The 27,073-nt window shown below is 44.8% G+C and overlaps 1 protein-coding gene and 1 non-coding gene across 2 annotated transcripts in view; both read left to right on the forward strand.

Moving 5' to 3' along the window:
* Positions 1 to 27,073, forward strand: part of Flg (filaggrin) — a 34,089-nt gene that overhangs the window by 2,865 nt on the left and 4,151 nt on the right. The window contains exons 5-10 of the mRNA XM_077791634.1: positions 86 to 1,077; positions 1,195 to 3,267; positions 3,385 to 4,383; positions 4,504 to 5,457; positions 5,575 to 6,552; positions 6,670 to 7,258. Of these exons, the coding sequence (XP_077647760.1) occupies positions 86 to 1,077; positions 1,195 to 3,267; positions 3,385 to 4,383; positions 4,504 to 5,457; positions 5,575 to 6,552; positions 6,670 to 7,258 (6,585 nt within the window). The remainder of the gene's footprint in view (positions 1 to 85; positions 1,078 to 1,194; positions 3,268 to 3,384; positions 4,384 to 4,503; positions 5,458 to 5,574; positions 6,553 to 6,669; positions 7,259 to 27,073) is intronic.
* Positions 12,198 to 12,304, forward strand: LOC113193496 (U6 spliceosomal RNA). Its single transcript, XR_003302155.1, has one exon. It is a non-coding gene; the product is annotated as a U6 spliceosomal RNA (small nuclear RNA).

Below are 27,073 nucleotides of genomic sequence, written 5' to 3' on the forward strand. Positions count from 1 at the left end.
CCAGTCCGGTGCCAGGGCAACACAGAGCTCCCGCCAGGAGCAAGCACGGGACAGTTCCAGACACGGGGCCTCCCAGGACAGGCAGACGTCCACCGGCAGACACGTCGACTCCTCCCGTGGAAGGACCGGAACCAGCTCCGGCCGAACACAGGGATCCCGCCACGAGCAGGCCCGAGACAGCTCTGGGCACTCCGAGTCCGACGAGGGTGAGGTCACCGCTCAGGGGCACTCAGCATCCGGCAGTAGACGGGGAAGACAGGGATCCCGCCACGAGCAGGCACCGGACAGCACCGGGCACTCCGGGTCCCATCACCGCCAGGAGGGCTCCCAGGGACGGTCCGGGTCTTCCCGCGGCCAGTCAGGATCCACCAGTGCAAGCAGACAAGCCCACGGCCACCCGCAGGCAGCGGACAGCACCAGGCACTCAGGCACAGGCTCCTCTCGCAGGCAGGCTGAATCTTCCCACGGGCACGCAAGAACAGGCCCCAGGGCAGGACAGGAAACCCACCGCGAGCACTCGGCGGACAGCTCCCGGCGCCACGGCACGGGGCAGGGGCAGTCCACCTCCCGGGGCGACAGACGCCGAGAACCCAGCTTCAGTCAGGCCAGCGACAGCGAGGGGCACTCAGAAGACTCGGCCAGGCAATCCCCATCCGCCCACGGAAGGTCCGGGTCCACGCCGAGGACCCAGCAGGGATCTACCCAGGGCCACGCAAGAGACAGCTCCAGGGACACCGGGTCGCGTCAGGGGCAGACTGCTAGACGACACACGCAGTCCGACACCGCTCACGGGCAGTCAGCCTCCAGCTCGAGGGGAGGACAGGGGAGCCGTCACCAGCAGGGGCCAGACAGCTCCAGGCACCCGCAAACCTCCTCTGAGGCCAGTGGCCGCGGACACAGCGAGGCCAGTGACAGCGAAGGCCAGTTGCAAGACTCAGACAGTCAGTCCGACGCAGGCCACGGCCGGTCCGGGTCCCGACAGGGCCACCGCCAGGAATCCACCACTGGCCGGTCCGGGGAGAGGGCCAGGCACTCCGGGTCTCGCCTGTACCGTGTAGACACTCAAGAACGGTCCGAGTCCGCCAGCAGACAGGGCCAGTCCGGTGCCAGGGCAACACAGAGCTCCCGCCAGGAGCAAGCACGGGACAGTTCCAGACACGGGGCCTCCCAGGACAGGCAGACGTCCACCGGCAGACACGTCGACTCCTCCCGTGGAAGGACCGGAACCAGCTCCGGCCGAACACAGGGATCCCGCCACGAGCAGGCCCGAGACAGCTCTGGGCACTCCGAGTCCGACGAGGGTGAGGTCACCGCTCAGGGGCACTCAGCATCCGGCAGTAGACGGGGAAGACAGGGATCCCGCCACGAGCAGGCACCGGACAGCACCGGGCACTCCGGGTCCCATCACCGCCAGGAGGGCTCCCAGGGACGGTCCGGGTCTTCCCGCGGCCAGTCAGGATCCACCAGTGCAAGCAGACAAGCCCACGGCCACCCGCAGGCAGCGGACAGCACCAGGCACTCAGGCACAGGCTCCTCTCGCAGGCAGGCTGAATCTTCCCACGGGCACGCAAGAACAGGCCCCAGGGCAGGACAGGAAACCCACCGCGAGCACTCGGCGGACAGCTCCCGGCGCCACGGCACGGGGCAGGGGCAGTCCACCTCCCGGGGCGACAGACGCCGAGAACCCAGCTTCAGTCAGGCCAGCGACAGCGAGGGGCACTCAGAAGACTCGGCCAGGCAATCCCCATCCGCCCACGGAAGGTCCGGGTCCACGCCGAGGACCCAGCAGGGATCTACCCAGGGCCACGCAAGAGACAGCTCCAGGGACACCGGGTCGCGTCAGGGGCAGACTGCTAGACGACACACGCAGTCCGACACCGCTCACGGGCAGTCAGCCTCCAGCTCGAGGGGAGGACAGGGGAGCCGTCACCAGCAGGGGCCAGACAGCTCCAGGCACCCGCAAACCTCCTCTGAGGCCAGTGGCCGCGGACACAGCGAGGCCAGTGACAGCGAAGGCCAGTTGCAAGACTCAGACAGTCAGTCCGACGCAGGCCACGGCCGGTCCGGGTCCCGACAGGGCCACCGCCAGGAATCCACCACTGGCCGGTCCGGGGAGAGGGCCAGGCACTCCGGGTCTCGCCTGTACCGTGTAGACACTCAAGAACGGTCCGAGTCCGCCAGCAGACAGGGCCAGTCCGGTGCCAGGGCAACACAGAGCTCCCGCCAGGAGCAAGCACGGGACAGTTCCAGACACGGGGCCTCCCAGGACAGGCAGACGTCCACCGGCAGACACGTCGACTCCTCCCGTGGAAGGACCGGAACCAGCTCCGGCCGAACACAGGGATCCCGCCACGAGCAGGCCCGAGACAGCTCTGGGCACTCCGAGTCCGACGAGGGTGAGGTCACCGCTCAGGGGCACTCAGCATCCGGCAGTAGACGGGGAAGACAGGGATCCCGCCACGAGCAGGCACCGGACAGCACCGGGCACTCCGGGTCCCATCACCGCCAGGAGGGCTCCCAGGGACGGTCCGGGTCTTCCCGCGGCCAGTCAGGATCCACCAGTGCAAGCAGACAAGCCCACGGCCACCCGCAGGCAGCGGACAGCACCAGGCACTCAGGCACAGGCTCCTCTCGCAGGCAGGCTGAATCTTCCCACGGGCACGCAAGAACAGGCCCCAGGGCAGGACAGGAAACCCACCGCGAGCACTCGGCGGACAGCTCCCGGCGCCACGGCACGGGGCAGGGGCAGTCCACCTCCCGGGGCGACAGACGCCGAGAACCCAGCTTCAGTCAGGCCAGCGACAGCGAGGGGCACTCAGAAGACTCGGCCAGGCAATCCCCATCCGCCCACGGAAGGTCCGGGTCCACGCCGAGGACCCAGCAGGGATCTACCCAGGGCCACGCAAGAGACAGCTCCAGGGACACCGGGTCGCGTCAGGGGCAGACTGCTAGACGACACACGCAGTCCGACACCGCTCACGGGCAGTCAGCCTCCAGCTCGAGGGGAGGACAGGGGAGCCGTCACCAGCAGGGGCCAGACAGCTCCAGGCACCCGCAAACCTCCTCTGAGGCCAGTGGCCGCGGACACAGCGAGGCCAGTGACAGCGAAGGCCAGTTGCAAGACTCAGACAGTCAGTCCGACGCAGGCCACGGCCGGTCCGGGTCCCGACAGGGCCACCGCCAGGAATCCACCACTGGCCGGTCCGGGGAGAGGGCCAGGCACTCCGGGTCTCGCCTGTACCGTGTAGACACTCAAGAACGGTCCGAGTCCGCCAGCAGACAGGGCCAGTCCGGTGCCAGGGCAACACAGAGCTCCCGCCAGGAGCAAGCACGGGACAGTTCCAGACACGGGGCCTCCCAGGACAGGCAGACGTCCACCGGCAGACACGTCGACTCCTCCCGTGGAAGGACCGGAACCAGCTCCGGCCGAACACAGGGATCCCGCCACGAGCAGGCCCGAGACAGCTCTGGGCACTCCGAGTCCGACGAGGGTGAGGTCACCGCTCAGGGGCACTCAGCATCCGGCAGTAGACGGGGAAGACAGGGATCCCGCCACGAGCAGGCACCGGACAGCACCGGGCACTCCGGGTCCCATCACCGCCAGGAGGGCTCCCAGGGACGGTCCGGGTCTTCCCGCGGCCAGTCAGGATCCACCAGTGCAAGCAGACAAGCCCACGGCCACCCGCAGGCAGCGGACAGCACCAGGCACTCAGGCACAGGCTCCTCTCGCAGGCAGGCTGAATCTTCCCACGGGCACGCAAGAACAGGCCCCAGGGCAGGACAGGAAACCCACCGCGAGCACTCGGCGGACAGCTCCCGGCGCCACGGCACGGGGCAGGGGCAGTCCACCTCCCGGGGCGACAGACGCCGAGAACCCAGCTTCAGTCAGGCCAGCGACAGCGAGGGGCACTCAGAAGACTCGGCCAGGCAATCCCCATCCGCCCACGGAAGGTCCGGGTCCACGCCGAGGACCCAGCAGGGATCTACCCAGGGCCACGCAAGAGACAGCTCCAGGGACACCGGGTCGCGTCAGGGGCAGACTGCTAGACGACACACGCAGTCCGACACCGCTCACGGGCAGTCAGCCTCCAGCTCGAGGGGAGGACAGGGGAGCCGTCACCAGCAGGGGCCAGACAGCTCCAGGCACCCGCAAACCTCCTCTGAGGCCAGTGGCCGCGGACACAGCGAGGCCAGTGACAGCGAAGGCCAGTTGCAAGACTCAGACAGTCAGTCCGACGCAGGCCACGGCCGGTCCGGGTCCCGACAGGGCCACCGCCAGGAATCCACCACTGGCCGGTCCGGGGAGAGGGCCAGGCACTCCGGGTCTCGCCTGTACCGTGTAGACACTCAAGAACGGTCCGAGTCCGCCAGCAGACAGGGCCAGTCCGGTGCCAGGGCAACACAGAGCTCCCGCCAGGAGCAAGCACGGGACAGTTCCAGACACGGGGCCTCCCAGGACAGGCAGACGTCCACCGGCAGACACGTCGACTCCTCCCGTGGAAGGACCGGAACCAGCTCCGGCCGAACACAGGGATCCCGCCACGAGCAGGCCCGAGACAGCTCTGGGCACTCCGAGTCCGACGAGGGTGAGGTCACCGCTCAGGGGCACTCAGCATCCGGCAGTAGACGGGGAAGACAGGGATCCCGCCACGAGCAGGCACCGGACAGCACCGGGCACTCCGGGTCCCATCACCGCCAGGAGGGCTCCCAGGGACGGTCCGGGTCTTCCCGCGGCCAGTCAGGATCCACCAGTGCAAGCAGACAAGCCCACGGCCACCCGCAGGCAGCGGACAGCACCAGGCACTCAGGCACAGGCTCCTCTCGCAGGCAGGCTGAATCTTCCCACGGGCACGCAAGAACAGGCCCCAGGGCAGGACAGGAAACCCACCGCGAGCACTCGGCGGACAGCTCCCGGCGCCACGGCACGGGGCAGGGGCAGTCCACCTCCCGGGGCGACAGACGCCGAGAACCCAGCTTCAGTCAGGCCAGCGACAGCGAGGGGCACTCAGAAGACTCGGCCAGGCAATCCCCATCCGCCCACGGAAGGTCCGGGTCCACGCCGAGGACCCAGCAGGGATCTACCCAGGGCCACGCAAGAGACAGCTCCAGGGACACCGGGTCGCGTCAGGGGCAGACTGCTAGACGACACACGCAGTCCGACACCGCTCACGGGCAGTCAGCCTCCAGCTCGAGGGGAGGACAGGGGAGCCGTCACCAGCAGGGGCCAGACAGCTCCAGGCACCCGCAAACCTCCTCTGAGGCCAGTGGCCGCGGACACAGCGAGGCCAGTGACAGCGAAGGCCAGTTGCAAGACTCAGACAGTCAGTCCGACGCAGGCCACGGCCGGTCCGGGTCCCGACAGGGCCACCGCCAGGAATCCACCACTGGCCGGTCCGGGGAGAGGGCCAGGCACTCCGGGTCTCGCCTGTACCGTGTAGACACTCAAGAACGGTCCGAGTCCGCCAGCAGACAGGGCCAGTCCGGTGCCAGGGCAACACAGAGCTCCCGCCAGGAGCAAGCACGGGACAGTTCCAGACACGGGGCCTCCCAGGACAGGCAGACGTCCACCGGCAGACACGTCGACTCCTCCCGTGGAAGGACCGGAACCAGCTCCGGCCGAACACAGGGATCCCGCCACGAGCAGGCCCGAGACAGCTCTGGGCACTCCGAGTCCGACGAGGGTGAGGTCACCGCTCAGGGGCACTCAGCATCCGGCAGTAGACGGGGAAGACAGGGATCCCGCCACGAGCAGGCACCGGACAGCACCGGGCACTCCGGGTCCCATCACCGCCAGGAGGGCTCCCAGGGACGGTCCGGGTCTTCCCGCGGCCAGTCAGGATCCACCAGTGCAAGCAGACAAGCCCACGGCCACCCGCAGGCAGCGGACAGCACCAGGCACTCAGGCACAGGCTCCTCTCGCAGGCAGGCTGAATCTTCCCACGGGCACGCAAGAACAGGCCCCAGGGCAGGACAGGAAACCCACCGCGAGCACTCGGCGGACAGCTCCCGGCGCCACGGCACGGGGCAGGGGCAGTCCACCTCCCGGGGCGACAGACGCCGAGAACCCAGCTTCAGTCAGGCCAGCGACAGCGAGGGGCACTCAGAAGACTCGGCCAGGCAATCCCCATCCGCCCACGGAAGGTCCGGGTCCACGCCGAGGACCCAGCAGGGATCTACCCAGGGCCACGCAAGAGACAGCTCCAGGGACACCGGGTCGCGTCAGGGGCAGACTGCTAGACGACACACGCAGTCCGACACCGCTCACGGGCAGTCAGCCTCCAGCTCGAGGGGAGGACAGGGGAGCCGTCACCAGCAGGGGCCAGACAGCTCCAGGCACCCGCAAACCTCCTCTGAGGCCAGTGGCCGCGGACACAGCGAGGCCAGTGACAGCGAAGGCCAGTTGCAAGACTCAGACAGTCAGTCCGACGCAGGCCACGGCCGGTCCGGGTCCCGACAGGGCCACCGCCAGGAATCCACCACTGGCCGGTCCGGGGAGAGGGCCAGGCACTCCGGGTCTCGCCTGTACCGTGTAGACACTCAAGAACGGTCCGAGTCCGCCAGCAGACAGGGCCAGTCCGGTGCCAGGGCAACACAGAGCTCCCGCCAGGAGCAAGCACGGGACAGTTCCAGACACGGGGCCTCCCAGGACAGGCAGACGTCCACCGGCAGACACGTCGACTCCTCCCGTGGAAGGACCGGAACCAGCTCCGGCCGAACACAGGGATCCCGCCACGAGCAGGCCCGAGACAGCTCTGGGCACTCCGAGTCCGACGAGGGTGAGGTCACCGCTCAGGGGCACTCAGCATCCGGCAGTAGACGGGGAAGACAGGGATCCCGCCACGAGCAGGCACCGGACAGCACCGGGCACTCCGGGTCCCATCACCGCCAGGAGGGCTCCCAGGGACGGTCCGGGTCTTCCCGCGGCCAGTCAGGATCCACCAGTGCAAGCAGACAAGCCCACGGCCACCCGCAGGCAGCGGACAGCACCAGGCACTCAGGCACAGGCTCCTCTCGCAGGCAGGCTGAATCTTCCCACGGGCACGCAAGAACAGGCCCCAGGGCAGGACAGGAAACCCACCTAGAGCACTCAGCGGACAGCTCCCGGCGCCACGGCACGGGGCAGGGGCAGTCCACCTCCCTGGGCGACAGACGCCGAGAACCCAGCTTCAGTCAGGCCAGCGACAGCGAGGGGCACTCAGAAGACTCGGCCAGGCAATCCCCATCTGCCCACGGAAGATCTGTTTCATCACATGAGTCTGTACCCATCCATTCAACTGATAGCCCCAGAGAGTCTCTCTATGATCAAAGAGTGATGCATGATCAGCAGGTTTCTGATTCTTCTCCTGAAATATCAGAATATGATACAGAAAATCAAGGTGATCATTTTCCTATTCATCCTAAATCAGATCATATTTCAGGAGTAGAATCTTGTGGTGATCATCACAGTTCCGAAGTTAATCATTTTCCCTCATTTATCAGTGAAAGTCGTCACTATGGATCAGGTATAGGTTGGAGGCATGGCAGTTATGGTAGTGGTGCATATGAATATGGTCAGTCAGGATTTGGGAAATCTCATGCTAGATTCATTAGTGAAAAATGCAGTCCTGTGGAATTAACAAAGAGATATGAAAATAGAAAATCACCTGGATATGGAATACAATATATGAGATCCAGTATATTAGGCAGTAATAGAGAGCCAGAAATGCATAACCGTTCAAGTGATATGTCAAGACAGCTGGGGTTCATTCAGTCCCCAGGATATTATTACTATGAATGAGAAATCAGTAAGCAATCAGTTTAAATAGAATTAAACCAAGTAGTAGGAGAAAGAACCTATTAACACTTTGTTCTAGAAAGTTTACCTATTACTTTCATAGAAGTTTCTTATCTATTTGAAATATGCTATACTCTTTCATTACTTTGGTGGTAGTTTCTTTTTATTCTCTAGACCTTTTAGACCTTATATTTAGAAAATATTAAGGAAATTAATATCATTCAAATCTAAATTTGCAGAACTATTAAGTATGTGTAGTTGAAATAAGGATTCTTTTTTTCAAAACTTTAAATGTGAGATCCTCTCTCAATTAATATATGAATTTTTCTGAAAAGTATCTAAGGAGGTAAATATGCTAAATCATTCTTTTGGAGGCCAAAGCCACTATATCACACCATGGCTCAGCACATCTTCTCATATTATTCTTCTAGTGGAAGTCTGTTTACTTAGCATTCAAAAAAATCACATTGGATTAAAAATTGTGCAAGGTATAAAACTCAATAAAAGTTGATCTTGTTACCTAGCTTGTCTCTTTTATGCTTTTTTTCCTTAAGTGCAAAAAGGGTTTTTTTTTCCATATGTAGGATTTAATCTCTTTTGTATACCATAGGAAATCTGAACATATAGGAATATTTACTTTGCAAAAGTAATAAATAAGAAGGAATTTAATCAAATCATATGTGTTCCCCAATATAATCATTGTCCCACATTATCACCTTTTCAAAGTTAAAACACTTTGTTGAATCATAAATATTCCTACCATTAATATGAAATCACTAATTCAAGTGTTTAACAGCCACATCAAAGCAAGAATTATTGACTGTGGGTCCTTCTGCCAAAGACGCTGGCAAATGCTTTCAAGGGAGTCTAATGAAAGTAAAGAACTTAGCTGAAATGTCTTGACAACACAAAAGCAATTTAAAAAATGCCTCTGGGTTGGGCAATAGCTCAGTGGTAGAGCATCTGCCTCGCTCGTGTGAGGCACTAGGTTCGATCCTCAGCACCACATAGAAATAAATAAAGATATTTTGTCCATCTACAACTAAAAAATATTTTTAATAAGTAAAAAGAAAGAAAATGCCTTCCTTTCCTGAAAGGACAACAGATGAACTTTTATGATTTAGGCAATTAGATAAAGAAAGGGCAGGGGGAAAAAAAAGAATAGTACAAATGTCAACAATTTTCTTCTACTAGAAGGAAAATCCTTCTGTGAGACCCCTACCAATGTTTACTTCCCATAATATCCAACTGGTGGTGGTATGTAGGCCAGTGTTCTCATTTTGCCGATGAGTCTATCACACAAATAACGCACACCAAAATATTAATTAGATTTCAAATCTTCAAGTTCAAGATTGACAATTTTATAATAGAATTTATAAAAGTTTCCTTTCTTGAACTTTTTTTTTTATAAATTAAACTGAATTAAAATTGTCAGTATTTAAATGATCTCAAAAGGGGACAGGAACTGAATGAAAAAGGAACAGGCTCACTTTTAAATTAGCCTCAAATAATAAAATGTCTATGTTTGCTCCCCACAAGCCACTTAAAGGTAGTACTTCTCTCCTACCAGTGTTTCCATGTACTTTGAAGTACAAACCCCATGTATCCTTACTAAGCAACAAATTTCATGAAATACCTGACCTGCAGGCCTCCCAGAGCTTTAACAGACATGGGTGCCCTAGTCTCAGTTTATTCAGCTCTCTCCTGTAGCCCCACTCTAAAGGAGTCTGGCCTAACTGACTGAAAAATACAAAAACTGTACTGAGGAAACAGTGCAGACCTGGCCCTCCTAAACTTGGGAGGTATTTATGGACACTAACAGGCATTACAAGAGAGACAGATATGTGTGCCCTATGAGAGCAAAACTTCTCCATAATGAAAACATATACAACTGAAATTGTCTTCTTTCACATCCCCCTACCCACTAAGGACAGAGTTACTTGAAATTCCCTTTTGTTACCTGACAGAAAATCAGTTTACCCAATAAATTGAAACAAGATTCACTGGAAACATGAATTTTCTCTGTTCTCTTCCCTTATAAAATTTCTTTTTGTCTTTATTCTTTACTCAGTTGACCAACTCTCTCAGTAAATTATGAATTTCCATGCAATATAACTAAATAAGTTTTTCTTTCACTGAAATAATCTCAAGGGACCAACTATGTCTTACGTCTCTCTTTTCTCTACACAAATATTTTCTCAATGCACATCAATCCATGACAACCTTATCTACTGGGTAAAGTCACTCACAGCAGAAGAACTGGAAGAAGACAAAGACCAGCACAAACTTAACACTCATAATCAGTTGTTGACTGCTCATTTGCAGTGTCCTGTGAGAGGGTTCCTATAAGTGCAGTCCACAAAAAACTGCACTGCTGGTCTGCAAACCTTATTAGTGGTACACAGCAAGATAAGCACAAAATCAAGGATAAGGATTTAGAAATATTTTATAACAATTTGGCATTGACACATTTGAGGGTGTGACCATTTTTTAAATTTTATAAAGTATCAGTTCCTAATAGATTAGAAATATTAACCCTGATCTTTCACCACAGATAGAATAACACTGTTCTATGGTTCTCACTACAAATGGATGAGTTTGAATTCTATCCAATAGAGAAGCTACTGAAGACTTATGAACAAGGGAACACTCTAATCAAATGTATACATTAAGGATCTGGGATGGTCTAGAAAAGGTAAAAGATAGGGAGGTCTGCCTGTAACAAGGCAATGGTCCAAGGTAAAGATAAAATGAGTATGAATGAGTCAGTGGTAGTATGATGTTTGAAAAATGAGGTCAACTAAATTTGATCATTAATTGAATCTGGAGAGTAAAAAAGAGAAAAACATTGAGGATTTTTCTAGATGCTTATATCTATATTTCAAAAAGGAGAATATGAGTCTTCAGCATATGTGTAGCTTACTGAACTGGTTAAAAGTACGGGCTTTGAACCTAGATGCTATCTAGGCAAAATCTCAGCCCTAGCAATTAACTAGGGCTGTGTGGATTTTGGAAAACTTACTGCAGATTTCTATTTCTTGGTTTCCTCTTCTGAAAAATTCCATGTAATAACAGTACCTACCTTGGCATCATTACAAAGATTGAGTTGATACATGAAAAGCACTTAATATGGGGTCTGGCACATGTTAAACACTCAATAAATGTTTGCCAATATGGATGAAGCTATAGGCATGACTGAAATGAGAAAGTGAAGAGTGAGAGCCAAAGATAGAATATTGAGAAAAATCCACCAAAGTTCTTCCCACAGTCAAATAACAAATATGTGATAGAAAGAAGATTTTCAGCCTGGTTCTGATTTCCAATCCCACGCTCTCATCACTAAAAAGGAGTGTTTTCAAAGTTTAAGTATGCCAAGAATAGTCAAGTAAAGTCAGAAATGAAATATGGTCTTAGCACAATGGTGCATGCCTATAATCCCAGAGGCTCGAGAGGCTGAGGTAGGATCGCGAGTTCAAGCGAACCTCATCAAAAGCAAGAAATTTAAGCAACTTTGTGGGAATCTGTCCCTAAATAAAATACAAAATAGGGCTGAGAATGTGGTTCAGTAGTCAAGTGTCCCAGAGTTCAATCCCTAGTACCCCAAAAAGAAATATGGTCTTTAATATCTTGACATTTGTGATCCTGGAAAAAGCCATTTCTGTGGAGAGAGAATGATATAAACAAACTGTTAGAAAACTTAAGGGTAACTGATTTTTGAGAAATTGGACACAATAAATACAGATTACTTCTGTGAGGAAGCAAAAAACTGCTTTCTAACCAAATCCTTTAGTTTTCTCCATTTCTAGCGTCCTTGGTTGTGGGGATTCTAGAGGTAACAGTCTGCAGGAGATAACTTCTGAAAATTAAGCAGAGACAAGAGAATGGGGCATGTAAGAAGCCACAGTAAGGAGGCTGAATTTTTGCCTCCCTCACTTTATTAAGGAATAATTGACAAACAAAAATTGTGTGTTTATTTATATACACACACACACACACACACACACATTGTGAAATGATTGCCACAATCTAGCTAATTAACATATCCATTACCTTTCATAGTTAACTTCTGTGGGTGTGTATATGGTGAGACTACAAGATCTACTTTCTTAGCAAATTTCAATATATAATTATTAGCTACAGTCAACAGACTGTATGTATATTAAGTCTCCAATAATTATTCATCTTAAAAATTAAGGTTTGTACCTTTTCTCAATATTTCTCCTTTTCTCCCATGCCTTTAGTCCCTGAAACCACCATTCTACTCTCTGCTTCTATGAGTTTGACTTTATATTGAACTTCAAAATTCTCAAAGTGAAAGTTTGTTTTAATCTAAGCTGGGATTTTCCTTTTGATTCCCAGGCACATTTGATTCCAGAAAAATGAAACAGTTTCTAAATAATGTGTAACAAGTATAAATATAATAGTGCTCCCTTCCAGAGCACATATAATAAAATTAGAACGATACAGAGAATATTATTATGGCCCCTGTGCAAGGATGACACGTAAATTCATGAAGAGTTCCATAAGTTTAAGGAAAAACTAATCAAAGGAGAAACCAAATCAAGTTAAATACCAAAAATAAACAACAATGGCTGGGAATACAAATCATGTCTCAATAATAACTCTGAATGTTAAACTAAACAATCAATCAATGTTAAACGAAACAATGCCTAAACTCAACAATCAAAAGACACAGACTGGCAGATTGGATTAAAAAAAAAAAAGACCCAACAATATGCTGCTTCCAAGAGACTCATCTCATAGAAAAAGATATCCACATACTGAAGGTGAAAGGTTGGGAAAAATCACACCGCTCACATGAACTATGGAAGCAAGCAGGGGTTTCCATCCCCGTATCAAATAAAGTAAACTTCAAGCCAAAGTCAATCAAAAGGGACAAAGAAAGATATTTCATACTGCTTAAGGGAACCATTCATCAGCAAGACATAACAAATATAAATATATATGTCCAAACCAATGGAGCATCTACATCCATCAAACAAACTTTTCTCAAGATCAAGAGTCAAATACACCACAACACAATAATTCTGGGTGACTTTACCACACCTCTTTCACCACTGGAAATGTTGTACAAAAAAAAGTTGAACAAAGAAACTACAGAATTCAATAATACAATTAATAACTTAGACCTAACTGACATATACAGAATATTTCATCCATTAATGAACGAATACACTTTCTTCTCAGCAGCAGATGGATCCTTCTCTAAAATAGACCATACATTATGCCACAAAGCAATTCTCAGCAAATATAAAAAAGTAGAGATACCACCCTGCATTCTATCAGATCATAATGGAACGAAATTAGAAATCAATGATAAAATAAAAAATAAAAGCTACTCCAACACCTGATGACGAAATAATATACCACTAGTTGCAAAAGACATCAAGGAGGAGATTAAAAAATTCTGAGAGGTGAATGAGAACACAGGTACAATGCATCGAAATCTCTGGAACATTATGAAGGCAGTACTAAGAGGAAAGTTCATTGCATGGAATTCATTCCTTAAAAGAAGAAAAAGTCAACAAATAAATGACTTAACATTACATCTCAAAGCCCTAGAAAAAGAAAGAACAAATCTACACTAAAAGCAGCAGAAGACAGGAAATAATTAAAATCAGTGCTGAAATCCATGAAATTGAAACAAAAGAAACAACTGAAAAAATTGACAAAACAAAAAGTTGGTTCTTTGAAAAAATAAATAAAATTGGCAAACCCTTAGCCATGCTAATGAAGAGAGAAAACTCAAATCACTAACATACATGATGAAAAAGGAACTATCACAACAGACACTACAGAAATACAGAAGATAATTAGAAATTATTTTGAAAACCTGTACTCCAATAAAATAGAAAGTATCGAAGGCATGGACAAATTTCTAAAGTCATATAATTTGCCCAAGTTGAATCAGGATTTAAACAGATGAATTTCAAGCAATGAAATAGAAGACGCCATCAAAAGCCTACCAACCAAGAAAACTCCAGGTCTGAATGGAACACAGCTGAGTTCTACAAGACCTTTAAGGAAGAAATAATACCAATATTCTTCAATTTATTTCAAAAAATAGAAAAAGGGGCAGCACTTCCAAACTCATTCTATGAGGCCAATATCACTCTGATTCCAAAACCAGGCAAAAACACATCAAAAAAAAAAAAAAAAAAGAAAGAAAGAAACTTCAGACCAATACCTCTAATGAACATAGATGCAAAAATTCTCAATAAAATTCTGGCAAATCAAATACAAAAACATTTCAAAAAGATCATGCACCACGATCAACTGGGATTCATCCCAGGGATGCAAGGTTGGTTCAACATACGGAAATTGATAAATGTAATTCATCACATCAATAGACTTAAAGATAAGAACCCTATGATCATCTCAATAGAAGCAGAAAAAGCATTTGACAAAATATAGCACCCCTTTATGTTCAAAACACTAGAAAAACTTGGGATAACAGGAACGTATCTCAACATCAAGAAGCCTATCTATGCTAAGCCCCAGGCTAACATCATTCTAAATGGAGAAAAATTGAAGGCATTTCCTCTAAAAACTGGAACAAGAAAGGGATGCCCTCTTTCTCCCCTTCTATTTTACATAGTTCTCAAAACACTGGCCATAGCAATTAGACAGATGAAAGAAATTAAAGGGATACACATAGGAAAAGAAGAACTCAAATTGGCACTTGCTGATGATGATTCTATACCTGAAGACCCTAAAAGTACCACCAGAAAACTCTTAGAACTAGAAAATGAATTCAGCAAAGTAGCAGGATATAAAATCAACACCCATAAATCAAAGGCATTTCTGCATATCAGTGAAAAATCCTCAGAAAGGGAAATGAAGAAAATTACCCAATTCTTAATAGCCTCCAAAAAAATAAAATAAAATACTTAGGAATCAAATTAATGAAAGAAGTGAAAGATCCATATAATGAAAATTACAGAATCCTAAAGAAAGAAATCAAAGAAGACCTTAGAAGATGGAAAGATCTAGCTTGCTCTTCAATAGGCAGAATTAATATTATCAAAATGACCATATTTCCGAAAGCACTATATAGGTTTAATGCATTCCAATCAAAATTCCAATGACATTCCTCATAGAAATAGAAAAAGCAATCATGAAATTCATCTGGGAAAAATAAGAGACACAGAATAGCTAAAGTAATCCTTAACAGGAAGAGTGAAGCAGGTGGCATCACTATACCAGACCTTAAACTATACTACAGAACAACAGTAACAAAAACAGCATGGTATTGGCACCAAAACAGACTGATAGACCAATGGTTCAGAATAGAGGACACAGAGACTAACCCACATAATTACAGTTTTCTTATATTAGACAAAGGTGCCAAAAACATGCATTGGAGAAAAGATAGCCTCTTTCTGGGAAAACTGGAAATCCAAATGCAACAAAATGAAATTAAACCCCTATCTCTCACCATGCACAAAACTCAACGTGGATCAAGGACCTAGAAATTTAACCAGAGACTCTCCATCTAACAGAAGAAAAAGTAGGCCCGAATCTCCATCATGTGGGATTAGGCCCCAACCTCCTTAATAAGACTCCTGTGGCCAAGAATTAAAATCAAGAATAAATGAGATGGACTCAAACTACAAAGTTTATTCTGAGCAAAAGAAACAATCTGTGAGGTGAATAGAGAGCCTACCACAAATATTGGCCCAACTGTAACTCTATCTTGGGAGCAAATCTTTGCCCCTCACACATCAGATAGAGCACTAATCTCTAGGGTATATAAAAAAAAATAAATAACCGAATCAATAAATTGGCCAAGGACCTGAAAAGAAACTTCTCAGAGGAGGATATACAATCAGTCAACAAACATATGAAAAAATGTTCATCATCATTAGCAACTAGAGAAATGCAAATCAAAACTCCTCTAAGATTTCATCTCTCTCCAGTCAGAATGCCAGCTATTATGAAGACAAGCAACAATAAGTGTTGGTGAGGATGTGGGGGAAAGGTACACTCACACATTGCTGGTGAGACTGCAAATTAGTGCAGCCAATACAGAAAGCAATATGAAGATTTCTTGGAAAACTGGGAATGGAACCACCATTTGACCCAGTTATTCCTCTCCTCAGTCTACACCCAAAGGACTTAAAAACAAAATACAACAGGAACACAGCTCCATCAATGTTTAAAGCAGCACAATTCACAATAGCTAAACTGAGGAACCAACCTAGATGCCCTTCAGTAAATGAATGGATAAAAAAAAATGTGGCATATATATATACAATGGAATATTACTCAGTGATAAAAGAGAATAAAATCATGGCATATGCAGGTAAATGGATGGAGTTAGAGAAGATAATGATAAATGAAGTTAGTCAATCCCAAAAAACCAAATGCTAAATGTTTTCTTTGATATAAGGAGGCTGATTCATAATGGGACAGGGAGAGGGAGCATGGGAAGAATAGATGAACTCTAGATAGGGCAGAGAGGTTGTAGGGGAAGGGATGGGGCAATGGTTATTAATGATAGTGGAATCTGATGATCATTATTATCCAAAGTTCAGGTATGAAGACATGAATTGGTGTGAATATACTATGTATACAATCAGGGATATGAAAAATTGTGCTCTATATATAAGAATTATAATGCATTCTGATGTCATATATAAATAAAAAAAAGAAATAAATAAATGAAGACCAACGGAATGAGAAAAAGCAAATGCTATTTAAACCACAAATACTAGCTCAACTGTAACTCCATGCCAGGCCAGGGACTACAACAAATACAAACATATTAGAGAAAATACATGGGGGAAAAGGTGGGGAAAGGAGCTTAGTATGAATGGACAAAAAAGAAAAACAGAAAACAACCCAAGTAAATATTTCTGTTAACTGCCACAGAAGAATTTTAATAAGAATAAAAATTCAGTAACATAACATATTCAAGAAGAGATTAATTTAAAAAGAGAGAGAATGAAAGGGAAATTGGAAGTTAAGGAAACCAAAAATAAATACATTTGTAAATCTAAAACATGAATTACTGAAAAATCAAGTTACTAGCAGTGTGGAAAAGGCTTGAAATACTCCTAATGAACGCACAAGAAAATGACAAAGATTAAACTCATTAATGAGAAGTTGACAGACATGAAACAGTTAATGAACCTTCATCAAGCACCAAATATATGGAGTAGAAAAAGTATAACCAAATATATAATATAGAAAAATTCCCTGAAATGAAAAAATAGCTTAATACAAAGAAAAAGCTTGCCATATACCCAGAAAAAAATGAATATAAAATGACCGATACATAGTCATATCCTAATAACTTTATAAAATTTAAAAGATGAAGAATTTTGAGCCTGTAATCCCAGTAGCTTGGGAGGCTGAGGCAGGAAGATTGCAAGTTCTAAGCCAGCCTCAGCAAAAGTGAGGCACCAAGCAACTCAGTGAGACCCTGTCTCTAAATAAAATACAAAATAGGGCCGGGGATGTGGCTCAGTGACTGAGTGCTCCTGAGTTTAATCTCCGGTACCAAAAAAAAAAAAAAAATGGATTTTGAGAGGAAAGCTGCATTCCAAGCTGTGCTGTAGCTTGGGACAAAAGTAGCAGGTACACAGCTTCTCAGCAAGTTGGCTGAAAGAGGGGCTTCTCTAGAATTTAATATTGGACAATCAAAATGGCTTGGAGACTCAGAAATTTGGGTACAATAAACAAAGAATTTATCAGTGTTGACCCAGCAGTACCCGTGGGCCACCAGCATGGATTCACCACAGGAGTGAATCAAATTCACCACAGAGGGTGGAAAAATACAGTTTGGGTACCCAGAAAAAAACTGAGATCAAAAATGCTGCCTAATCTTAGCTGATCCAGAGACTACACTGTATGCTGTTGCCTGAAAAGCACGCTTTGTACCTCAACTGCCACACAGAGCTGAGGAGGCAGCATCTTGGGGCAAGCAAACAATCACAGCAACTGTGGGACCCTGGAGATCAAGAAGAAAGAAATGACAAGGCCACAATACCCTGGCAGGCGCCTATCAAGTGACCAAGGCTAGTTCTGGTGGAACATGAGTGAAACAGGCACAGAGTAGACTGTACCCTGGGGGATTTAAGTTGGAAGGGCAAAGGAATGCCCTCATCACTTCTTCTTTGAGTCTGGCAGCTCACGGGCCAGGAGTCTGAGCAGGCAAGGGTGAATATACTCAAGGACTAAGCCCAGAAAGGCTGTGCTCATGGAGCATTAGCTCCCCTGCACCAAGATTGGATTTCTTGGGAGGCTCCTGAGAACTAGGATCACATCAGAGATCAGCTTGTGGATCTAATCTCTCCCAAGCAGATACCACCCAACAAAGTCTGTAAGGCCTGATTAGACCTAAGCCCCACCTATTGGAACTCCCCTCACAGAATGCTACAGAAACTATACTCTAAAAATGCACTAAACTGGTCTTAGTGGAAAAAACACCAACTGACAGTACTTCTTAACCCAACCCACCTCATACTACTGAGAAGGGAAACTAAGTGTTAATACCAAATGGTTTTAATCTTAAGCTGCTCCAACTGGCAGCTCAGAGATCAATACAAAAACAAAGTTCTCTCAGACCTTTACAGAAGAACTAACACCAGTCTTTCTCAATTCCATGAAACTGAAAGAGCGGGAACACTCTCAAATACACTCTATGAAGCCAGTATAACCCTGATAGCAAATCCAGACAAAGATGAATCAAGGAAACTACAGACCAATATCCTGATGAACATAGATGCAAAAATTCTTAATATTAGCAAACCGCATTCAGAAACACATCAAGGGCTGGGGTTGTAGCTCAGAGATAGAGCACTCACCTAGCATGTGTGAGGCCCTGGGTTTGATCCTCAGCACCACATAAAAATAAATTAATTAATTAAAGATATCATATTCAACTACAACTAAAAAATAAATATTAAAAAAAAGGACTAACCTGTATTCCTCCCTACCTTTCCTGTTCCTCAAACCATTGAGGACTCCTTGGAAATTGCTTCCCAATTCGGCCTTCACTCCCACATGTCAAAATTAGATTTCAGTGCCCCGAATGCTGAAGACCTCAAAATGCCAGAAAGTTTAAGATAAAGAGAGTTTATCAAGATAAAGAAAGTTAATCAAGCAAGATAATGAAATGATCACAGGAGTTAAGGGGAACACTCTAGTATAGTGGGAAAGCTTAAGAGAAGAAAAGCAACCTGGGAATTAGACTTGGGAACCCTGATAATTGAAGGGCTTAATGGAAAAGAAGAAAATAACCACAGGCTATAACTAAGAAAAAGGGGGGAAAAATATTAGGGCTTAAGCTGCAAAGCAAGGTCCACATCCTGGGCTCTGCAGCTAGGAAAAAATATGGGCCACAAATATACAATCCTCTCTGCTGAAAAGTTTCCGTAAGTAGGCCTCCAAAATCCCAGAGAAGTCTCCAAGTATGTCTCCCAAATGAAGCCACACGAAATATTTATGAAGTGATTTAGATGGCAGATCACATTAATTTGAAAGAATGAAAGCACAGAACACATTATGGCTGAAGTCAGCCAGGGACAAAAAAAGAAAAAGATGAATACAACTTTTTAGATTTTAACTACTGAGTTGCTACTTTCATCCTCAAGTTTCTTCTTATAAAGTGCCTAATTCTTTTGCTGTTTTTCCTGTAAGGTTTTCATCCATAAGGTTTGAAAATACAGAAGAAATCAAAAAGCAAATGGCAATATTTAGAGGTATTAATCTCACAAGTCATAATTATCTGAAATTGTGCTCTATCTTTTAAAAGACATGAAAAGGGCCAGGCGCAGTGGCACACACCTGTAATCCCAGCCTATCAGGAGTAGGCTAAGGGAGGAGGATCACTCAAAGCCAATCTCAACAATTTAGCAAAGCATTAAGCAACTCAATGAGACTCTGACTCTAAATAAAATACGAAATAGGGCTGGAGTTCAATCCCCATACCAAAAAAAAAAAAAAAAAAAAGACATGAAAATGTATCATGGTATTAAGTAGTTTAGAAAGGAGTCCTACTCCATAGGACCCTCATCCAGAAAGACATTTACACTCACAAACATTTCCTTATTAGAAAGAGAAACAAGTATAGAAATTCACCCAATTAAGACAACCAAATTAGGATAACAAACTTGGAGAAGTATAAAATAATAATAGATATACATTTCAATATAACTAAAATTTTAGGTACATGCCAGATAATTAACACAATTAGCTTATCTAATAGGTTAATAGCCTTTAAAATAGGCATTATTATCCTCACTTGAAGCATAAGAAATCAGAGTCAGAGCTCCAAGTCAGTGACTGGAAATGAAAGGGCCAGAGGCAAATTCAAATGGTTAGTGAGCCAAATTCCAAAGCCTTTACAGGTGACATTGTTCCAAGATGGTTTATGACCTAATAAGTTATGATGGTGTTATGATGGTGTTATGGTCTGAGTTAAGATTAAGTTATAGGTTACCGATTAGAAAATACAGATGAATAAAATAGTAAGTATAGCCATAGTGACTCCATCTTTATGGGTCCTATGTGAAACTGTTATATAAGCTGTTGTTGTTGTTAAGATTTCTTTTTTTAAGGTAAAAGAAAGATGGCAGGAATGAATCTCATGAAAATCAAAGGGTAGATCAACAGAATAGTGGAAAGATACCCAAGGAGGGAGGAGGGAAGGGAATGGGGAAATATTGGAGAATGATATTTGGTCAAATTATATTGTTATATTGTACATGTACGAATATGTAACAATGAATCCCACCATTATGTACAACTATAAGGAAATAATAAAAAATATGGAAAAAAAATTTCTTTTTTTAGTTGTAGATGGATACATTTTTATGTATCCATCTGAAGATTGAACACAGTGCCTCACACATGGTAGATGAGCACTCTACCACTGAGCCACAGCCTCAGCTCCAATAAAAGCTATTTTTAAGAAGTACTAAAAAATTGTTTTTCTGTGCTTCATATACCTGCAAATGTACTCGAACCCAGGCTGTACAACCTCAACTGTGCTTGAACCCAGGATGTGGTTGTCTGATTCTACTCTGCTAACTGCTTTTTTTCAATCCTTGTAACCTGCTTGCTTGGAATTCACACATTCTATAGGTTTGGTTTTCTTCCTTAAATACTGGAACCACAGACAGCCTGGCACACTTCTATCAGAAGGTCACTTGGGCTCAGCAGAAGCATCCCCAGCCAGGAAAAGATAGAAAAAATAAAATTCTTTAATTTGTTTCAAAATTGGTCTTTGTGTGTTTTCTAAGCAGTCACCCTATAACAATGGTTTTATTTAAGTCAATCCCATCATATAAATTTACCTCAAAAATACTTTTATTAAGAATTATAAAATAAAAATTCAAGTATCAGTGGAAACATACCCACACTACCAATTAATTCAGTGCTACTTATTTTGAGTGATAATATACTCTGCATGAGTACTAATGGGTCTCAACAAAGAAACAGTGAAAAGTAGAAGAAGAGTCAAATTCCAGGGAATATGGATTAAAAGTTTTGAAGAGCACAAACAATACTCCTAACCCTTTGTGAAGAATTCCAGGGGAGAAGGGAATTCACCCTGAAATAATTAAGACTCAAAGGGTCTATTATACATAATTTTGCTGCTGTGCTTACCACTACTGGGGATAATCTTAAGAAATACATGACCCAGCCTTGGGAGATTGTTCCAAGTTGTTTGGTAAATTTTAAAATAGAGACAATCCCTGGGAAACTACAAGAAACTATGAAAGCTAGTCACTATTCAGGGATGCTAAGAAGCAAAATACTGATGAAGAGACCCAGCAGGTTTTCATGACCAGAAGATTAGAATTAATCAAGGAATCTATGGCTTCAACATAAAAGTACATCATTGGTGACATAAGGCCATACTTGAAGGAATTCTGAAGCTGTATGTATCTCAGTGATTATTCTGGTTATATAGAAGTTCTCGGCTCTAAAATATTTTTTTCTACTGTTAAATTATCTCCTATTGCTTAACTATCCTCCCCCAGGCTATACCAAGGCAAGAAATACAAATACAAAACACAAATAAGCTGGTGATTATGTGTAACTACAATTAACTAATTCTCTTGTCTCCACAAAAAAGCCACTGGCCAAACAAATTTATTTCAGGCCCTCAGACTAATGATCTTCAGTCTTTCCAAGTGATTTGCCTTAAACAGGATATTTCTCACATCAAAGGACTATAACTTTGATTGCAGACTCAATCTCTTTACTTTGCCAACTGAGGTTTGTCCACTCCCAAACCCTTCATAAATACTGTATAGAGCAGTCAACTCCCCTCCTAAACTATAAGCAATAGTGCATCCAGCTGTGCCTGACCAAGGCCAACCTTTTCACTAGTACAGGAATCTGGGACTATATGTATCTTGCATTCTTAACTCTTATATATTTCTTCTCTGTACCTGCTAGGTAATCCATGGTATTTATTCTCACTTTTTTGATATCCACAGTAAGCATGCTTCAAATTGTCTACAACCCTCTTTCAAAGTAGCAACCAGCATTGAACACATAATTCAAGTAAGGTTTTAACTAGTATAGATATAAAAAGAATACCACAGACCACCCCTTCATCTAGATGCCATACTTTTATAAATGCAGTAAAAAATTACATGGACTTTTTGGATATCATATAATATGGCTGGCTCATTTAAACTATTCTGTCTCTCTCTCTGTCTTTCTCTCTCTCTCTACACCACAAATCTTCATTCATTCTGGATCTCATAATACAACCTATTTGTCATTTATTCACATTGTCATTCAAGTCACTGGTTAAAATGGTAATTTACATACAATCAAGGAAAACAGCCTTTCAAAATAATAACTAACTACCCTGTAAACTGTTAATAACCTATGAATTAACAACATTCAAAAACTTATTTGTTGTAAGGGTTAAATCCTGAGTTATCAGTCCCTTGAGGGTCATTACCATAAATTTCCAACAAGATTGCTAGTCTCATTAAATAGTAAAAGTCTCTGAAGAGATAAATAGGGAGAAGTGAAATGTAAGAGAAGCTAATGATGCTGACAAGAAAGCAAAAACATGGATTTATGTTCATCCTTTTGTGCATGTGTGTGTTCAGGCAATATCTGATACACAGCAGCATTTCCCCTACTGAGTTCCTTAACTAAAAACTAATGTTCTTCAAAAAGAAGAGTTCCAAGGGAAATTCTGGGGAACAATATTGAGCAAATTATATTGTTATGTGGCATGCATGTATGAATATGTAACAACAAATCCCACTATTATGTATAATTATAATGTATTATCGGGGTGACCAACACCTGGACAGGGTAGATTCCTGCTCAGGAGGTGTGAGTCATCTGGGAAATAAAAAGTCTGAAATAATCAGTAAGAAATAAAGTCAGAGCCAAAAATTAGACATAAAAGGGGAGCATCTGATGGGTCTTCCAGTCCTGACAGGAGCTGGAACTGAACAACTGAAAAAGGGCCCCTGATTCTTTATTTAAGGGGGAATAAATCAAAGGCAGAGATAATGTTTCAGCGGGAAGAGTCTTGGTTCAGTGCTTGGTTCTCAGTGTGGCAGAGGTCTTGCAGTAAACAGATTGACTGGCATTTTAGCAAGCCACACCCATCTCCGAGAGGCTGTGTGGCTGAAGCGGGTCACTCCATCTCTGGTGCTGTGCTGAACTTGAGATGGAGCTAGGCAGGACACTACATGAAACAGACATTCTCAAACCAGCAGGGTTGCTACTGGGAGTTCCTGAGGAGACTTTCCGGCCTAATGATTTCAACATCGCTTTTGTTCACACACAGTTCATGGATGGCTCCAGGCAATGTATTAATAAAATTATGGAAAAAGGATTCCAGCGTTTAAAACATTTAAGAAACTCCAGTAAGACACAGAGTCTCAGATATTACAGAGCTTTTCAGAGTCAGAGCCTTTAATAGGCTATCATACATTGTGGATCCAATAAGATAGTCTATTACTTCCCTACAGTTCCCAAACCATTATAAATTATTTCTCATAGAATATCTATTAACCATATCTTACTGGAATGGATATGAGGGTCTGGGGATGGGGACTGTTGACTGACAGACATATGATCAAACAATTATAATGTATGACAAGTGCTACAGGAGAACCCTACGTTGATGCAAGTTGATTTCACTAGAGGGAATGACTTGAATTGCAGGAGAAGTCAGAGAGAGTATTATAAAAGAGAAGACATTTCCAGCCAGATCTTACAAATATATAAGAGAATTTGTCTAGTGGAGAAGAAAATTATAGAGAAAATAGCATTTACAAAGATATTAGGCCATAAGTGATCAAGGATGGTTGGTACCATTCAAAGGAACAAATCCCATAAGAGACAAGTAGTAGGGAAGGAGGCTTTAAAAAAAAAAAAAAGATTCATGCCTGATTTTGAGGTTTTTATGCCAACTTAAGAAATTTGGAATATATTCTATAGGCAAAGGAGATTTAAGGCAGGTGAGATAATAATACTTGTTTATTGGAAAATGAATCCAGCAGGGGTGTAGGAAAAAGACTGGTGTGGAGAGACCTTAGATGTAGGAAAAAGCTAATTATAAACCTTCTAGAAATAATCCAGGTGTAAGATGGCTAGGATCAGAATAAAATCAGCAGTAGCGTAGACAGCAGAAATCTAATTGTACTCAGTTTAATGATAAAGGGCAATCAGGAGACTAAGATAGCTAGTCACTCTTTTCTCATGGACAAGCTCTATATGAACATGGGCAGTATGGATCCAGCATAATAAAAAAGATGGTTCTAGCCACAAACAGTCAAAACAAGCCAGGTACGCATAAGGATTGTCACTTACTCAGAGGCAACCCAGATATTCCAATGAATAGCCTGTATTAGACACAAGGGAAAGAAATGGGTCCACTTATAGACAATCAAAAGGCAGTACTGAATCTTAAGGGTAAAGTTACAGACAAGTATTATTAACACATTCTGGATTCACTATAAGCACATGTCAAGGATTCAGTTATAATCAGGACAATGATGACAAAATATAAACTGTGGACAGAGGGAGAGAGTCAGAATCAACCAACGGGCAGTCTGAGTATGAACAAAGACAGATGGGCTCTAGCACAAGAGGGGGAAAAAAAGAAAAAAATCCACTTACAGAAACTTAAGAAAATCTCTATCACTTTCAATTCTAGGTCTTTTTAGAGCCAGATATCCACTAATGGTCAGTCTGAATCTATACACAGCTGATCAGAACCCAACACCAGAAAGAAAGAGCCAGCCATGAACAGATAGAAGATAGCTCTGGATGATTAGTTCTGTCTTAAAATGGTCAGACATAAATTCATGGATCATTTGGGTCTAATCATGGAGAATCTGAGTCCAGTAAAACACTAAGACACAGAAGATAACTACAGATGCTTGGAGTCTGCTCCTAGACAGTCATTACCAACACAGTCTCAAGCCAGTACAAGTAGACAAGAATCCACTTATAGCAGGCTGATGAAGGACAATCAGGAAACTCAGATGAAGAATCAGTATTAACCCATGAAAAGTCTGTTCCAGCAGAAAAGAGAGATAGGATCTAACCATGGATAGGAGATAGCAGTGAACATTCAGGATCTACATCCACATAATCTGTTACTGGAGTAAGCAGCAAACAGGCATTCAGTTGTAGTCAGTATAGTGATGGTGAATGACAATCAGGAAGACTGGCATAGACTGACACCTTTCACCAATGATCATCTGAACATTATCATAAGCAACCATGGTTCAACACAGGAGGAAGTCAGGATGATAACCATAGAAAGTGAGAAGCCTTTTCTAGGCAGTCAGGATGTTAACATAGCCAGACAATAATTCATGGATATTATGGATCCAGTCAAGGAGAATCTGAGTCCAAAATAACATGTAACTTTTATGAACAACCAGGAAATTGTTCTAGGTATTCCATATCTTCTTGGAGATAATCTGTATCTATAAGTTTTGGATAAAGTATATACACACACTGAAGATCCAATTATAGTAGTGATAGTAGTATAGGAAATTTGTGTAGAAATTCACCATCCATGGATAGACTGAGTCAGAGTATAGAGAGCAGAGACACAAGATTCAGAAGATGGGTCTAGACATTCAGACTCTTATCAAGAACAGATATTAGAAGGTAATCTGGACCTACACATGGATAGCCAAAATCCAGCACCAAAAGTATACAATTTAGCCATGGGCAAATAAGAGACAGCTATGAATACTCACAGTCTACTCACACACAATCATTTACACAGACTGAGACCAACATAAGTAGACAAAGAGGATCTAGTTATAGTCAGTTCAGACCCAGAAGGAAAATCAAAAGACAGAGAAACAGAGTCATTTTCTTCCCTGATAAGTCTAGGCATGGCATGGCCATAGGGAGTTTGATCTAGCACAAGAGAAAGAGATTACTTCAGCATGGGAAATCAGAAGACAGCCCAGGATTCTATCAAGGGTAGACATCTACTCATAGGCAATCTGGGTCTATTCATAGAGAATATAATCCCAATACAAGAGAAATATGAGTCTATTTATGGACAATCTAGGTCATCTCATAGACAATCATCTATACAGACTGAATCCACAACAAGAAAACATCAGAAACCCAGTATTAGTCAAGACAGTGGTAGTGAAAGACAATGGGAAGATCAGAGTCAGAACCAACACATGGATGACACAAGTCCAATTCAAGAAAACAATATGAATCTACTTATGGCTAGTCAATAAACAGGTTCAGACATCTGGGGCCTCATATAGGTCACAGAACTACCAATCAACATTATGAATCTGCCCAGTGATCCTCAGAACCCAATACAGAAGAAAATCAAGGATCCTGCCATGAGAATCTCTGTCTCTAACTCCCCTTCTTCCATTTACACTTCAAACCTTTACAATATGATTTTGTACCCTTTCAGGCTTTTGGGGGGGGTTCCTCTACTACAGCCTGCACATGGATGTTTTGTTCTCCAATGCTCCATCCTTAATTCTCTGCCTGTTTGGTTCATTTTCCAGTCTTATCATTCATAAAGTTGGGTAATTGAACAGAAAAAGTAAAATGCATTTATAAAAATTTATAGATTGTTATTAGCAATTTCTATGTCTGAAACAAGAGCCTTAGAAGTTCTATCTATAAATCTAAGATATTTTAATTGGTCACAGTGATCTGATGATACTATCAAACCTAATATATATCTATAACAGTGATATGTAAGATCAAATTGGGTAGAAACTTCAAAATTGAAGTTTCATATAGCTTAACACTGTAATTGATCCCCAAACAATAAAA

The sequence above is a fragment of the Urocitellus parryii genome, chromosome 11, assembly GCF_045843805.1.
Source record: "Urocitellus parryii isolate mUroPar1 chromosome 11, mUroPar1.hap1, whole genome shotgun sequence".
NCBI classification, from domain to species: Eukaryota; Metazoa; Chordata; class Mammalia; order Rodentia; family Sciuridae; genus Urocitellus; species Urocitellus parryii.